The sequence below is a fragment of the Pterocles gutturalis genome, unplaced genomic scaffold (assembly GCF_000699245.1).
Source record: "Pterocles gutturalis isolate BGI_N339 unplaced genomic scaffold, ASM69924v1 scaffold38950, whole genome shotgun sequence".
Classification (NCBI taxonomy): domain Eukaryota; kingdom Metazoa; phylum Chordata; class Aves; order Pterocliformes; family Pteroclidae; genus Pterocles; species Pterocles gutturalis.
Window position 1 is genome coordinate 5368 of NW_010144756.1, and position 3325 is coordinate 8692.

At 54.4% G+C, this 3325-nt stretch overlaps 1 protein-coding gene across 1 annotated transcript; it reads left to right on the top strand.

Moving 5' to 3' along the window:
- Nucleotides 1–453: 453 nt before the first annotated feature.
- CCDC12 (coiled-coil domain containing 12) lies at nt 454–3119 on the top strand (the record flags this gene model as incomplete). Its single annotated transcript, XM_010085195.1, has 5 exons — nt 454–533; nt 1866–1927; nt 2018–2052; nt 2659–2735; nt 3040–3119. Coding segments are annotated over 5 exons (334 nt in total), but the record flags the coding sequence as incomplete, so codon positions are not given.
- Between the last annotated feature and the right edge of the window lie 206 nt (nt 3120–3325).

The window sequence follows — 3325 nt, forward strand, 5'->3', positions numbered from 1 at the left end:
TCGGGACTCTCCCTGCTCTGGGCTCGTTAGTTGGGAACAGGCTGAGCCTTGGTCGTTGGGTGGTGAGCAGTGTCACTGTGTATCACTCATCTGTATGTTTGTATATATTACCATTATTATTACCATTATTATTGTAGTTCAGTTATTAAATTGTTCTTATCTCAACCCTCGTGTCTCTTTTCCCTTTACACCTTTAATTCTCTCCCCATTCCTGGGAGCAGGGAGGTTGAGTGAGCGGCTGCGTGGTGTTTGGCTGCTCACCAGGGGTTTGAAACCACAACACCCTGCCTCGTCTGTCTTCTGCAGGTCCTGCCGGCCGCTGGCCGCTGCCTGCAGATGTGATACAGGTGTGATGCAGGTGTGATGCAAATGTGCCCCTCACTAGTAAGAGCCCCCAGTCTGTGGCGGCATGGACGTTTCTCACTGCTCTGTGCTCTTCCCTTTCCCCCCTAGGGAACTCAAACTGCGGAACTATGACCCTGAAGATGAGGAGCTGAAGAAGAGGAAGGTGCCCCAGGCCAAGCCAGCCTCAGGTGGGTGCAAGTGGGAGTGTGGGGGGTGAAATGAACAAGCACGAAAGCAGAAGCGTTGCCACCTGTGGTACTGATGCCTGCGGTGATGGAATGAGGCAGCACAGGGCTCTGTATCCAGCCAGCGTGCTGCAAAATAGATGGGTTGTACCTTTCCAAAAATCAGGTGCCTTAGAAACCTCTGTGGTTCTGCTTGCTCCAGCCCAACGTGGAGAAGCCACTCGATGTATTGTGGTAGCAAGCTGCTGGAGGGTGCTGGCGTGTCCGAGCAGCCGTGCTGGGAGCGCTGGGGCTCTCTTGCTGCTGTTTTTTGAGTGTGATGCTTGTGGCTCCCATTGCTTCATCATCCTCTCTCGCCTGTGGGGACCGCACACCCTGCGTTGCGCAAGTGGGGCGTGTGTCTGAGCACACTGAGTCCAGCCCCAAACCGAAGGGTTGATACTCGGAGGAGCCGAGCTCTCGCTGGAGGATTCTCAAGGAGGTTCAGGCTGGTTTTTGTTTGAATTACCTTTGAGCAAATATTAGTCATGAGTCCAGGGCGTTCAGTTGACTATTTCCTAGCACTGAACTTCCGTGCAGCTCTTGAGAGGGAGGCGAAGGGTAGAACTTCCCTTGATCTTGAAATATTGAGTCCTTCTGGAATAGATCTCTTTAAAAATGCCCTAAATACAAAAGCCGTCTTTGGGGAGCACGGCAGAGATCTGGCAGGTAGGAACACTGACACTGCGCTTCCTTTATCCTTTTGCAAAAGTTTAAAACTTCCCCTGACTCTTCCCCGGCGTGTGGTTTGGAATTGAAAATAGAAATTTTGACCGTTTCCAATAAAACTTGTGCTCTCTGCCAGCCCTTCTTTGGAGCCGCAGTGCCCATCGACTGTGCTTCCCCCTGTCTGGAGCAGCTTTGCCAGTGTCCCCAGTATCTACAGATCTTTACGTAAGGTCCAAACTGGAGCTTGGATTCCTCCCAGGTAGCCCCATAAATGAGTTGCCATGAGTCAAATTCCAGTTTAAACACCTGCGGAGCAGCTGACCCCTGCAGGTCTTATGGAAAGAGGACTTGAACCCAGATTTCTTGTTGCCATTTGTGGAATTCAATGGTTTTTGGGTTTGCAGCATTTTCAGATGATTTCTAGGAGTCTCCAAAAGAGTTTGGGCGGTGGAAGGATGTGTGTACCAACATATACTCCCTCGTATATCCTCCCCTCTTAAGGCAAAGACGTTGAAATGGGCTTTATAAAAGCTTTTGTGAACCAAGCGCAGGGCTGTGGTGGCTTTCCCTGAGCCTTGTCCCTGCTGCTGCGCCCTGTGCTGATGCTGGTCCTGTTCCCCCATCTAGTGGAAGACAAGGTGAAGGACCAGCTGGAGGCTGCCAAGCCGGAGCCCATCATCGACGAGGTGGTACGTATCTTCCGTACTGGTGCATCCATCTGCGTCCAGACTTGGATTCTTCCCTGCAGCTCTCACTGGGTGTCTCCTCTTCCTCCCTAGGACCTGGCAAACCTCGCCCCCAGGAAGCCGGACTGGTGAGTGCCTCCAGAGCCCTGGGAAAGGGGTGTTGGTGTCAGCAGTGGGTTACCGTCACCTTGAGGTTGTCCAGGTTGGGTTAAAAGTGCTAGAAATGGGAAATCCTGCGCTGGTGTTGAGAAAGAGGCAAGACCTTAAAAATTATCGAGTTCAACCTCCCTGCCATGGGCAGGGACACCTCCCACCAGCCCAGGTTGCCCAAAGCCTCATCCAGCCTGGCCTTGAACACCTACAGGGCTTTGAACCCCTCCAGGGATGGGGCATCCACAGCTTCTCTGGGCAACCTGGGCCACTGCCTCACCACCCGCACAGGAAAACATTTCTTCCCAATATCTCATCTCAATCTCCCCTCTTTCAGCTCAAAACCGTTCCCCCTCATCCTGTCCCTCCACACCCTGATCAAGAGCCCCCCCATCTCTCCTGTAGCCCCAACATGGGGTTAGTTTGCCCATGAGCTGTCCCAGTGGCAGACACACAATCTGCTCCATGAAGCTCACAGGAGGGAGAAGGGATTTATTTTCCACTGGGAAAGGTGTAACGTGGCCCCTGCGTTTCCATCTGCCTGGGGTGAGGATTTGTTCTGAGGTTGTCCCTCTCCTCCCCAGGGATTTGAAGCGAGACGTAGCCAAGAAACTGGAGAAGCTGGAGAAGAGGACGCAGAGAGCCATCGCTGAACTGATCCGTGCGTTACGCTGCTGCGGGGATGCCCCATGGGGTCACCAGTTCTTCCAGAGGGGTTACATGATCCTTACTGGGAGCTCAGTGCCCTGCTGTTGGGCTGGGGAGGGACTGGCAGAGCTTGATCCCCTTCCCAAAGGGTCCGTGAAGACCTTGGTCCCAAGTAGCTTCCCCAAGGCTGCACACACTCCTGGCTTGTAGGGCAGGGAGGGATGGTTTGTGGGCTCAGGGGCTGCGGTTTGGGTCCTCTGCCCCATGGATTCCCCGGCACAGCGGGTTTGTCCCTAAGCTGTTGCTGTTTCTTGCAGGAGAGCGGTTGAAAGGGCAGGAGGAGGAGCTGGCGTCCGCTGTTGGCTCAGCAAAGCAGGAGGGGAGCGATTCCGACTGAGGAGGTCCATCCGGCAGCCTCGCGCCTGGGCTCTGCGGATCCGCCTCCGCCAGCGCTGCCCATCCCGTCGCTCCCAGGTAGAGGCACTTCGGGGGGATGTGCTGCTCCCCAACGCTCTGCCAGAAGCCCCTGAATCCCCCCATGCCTGAAGGAGCCCTGATCTCCTCTCTTGGACGATGAGGAACACTTCTTAGACAGCTTTTTGG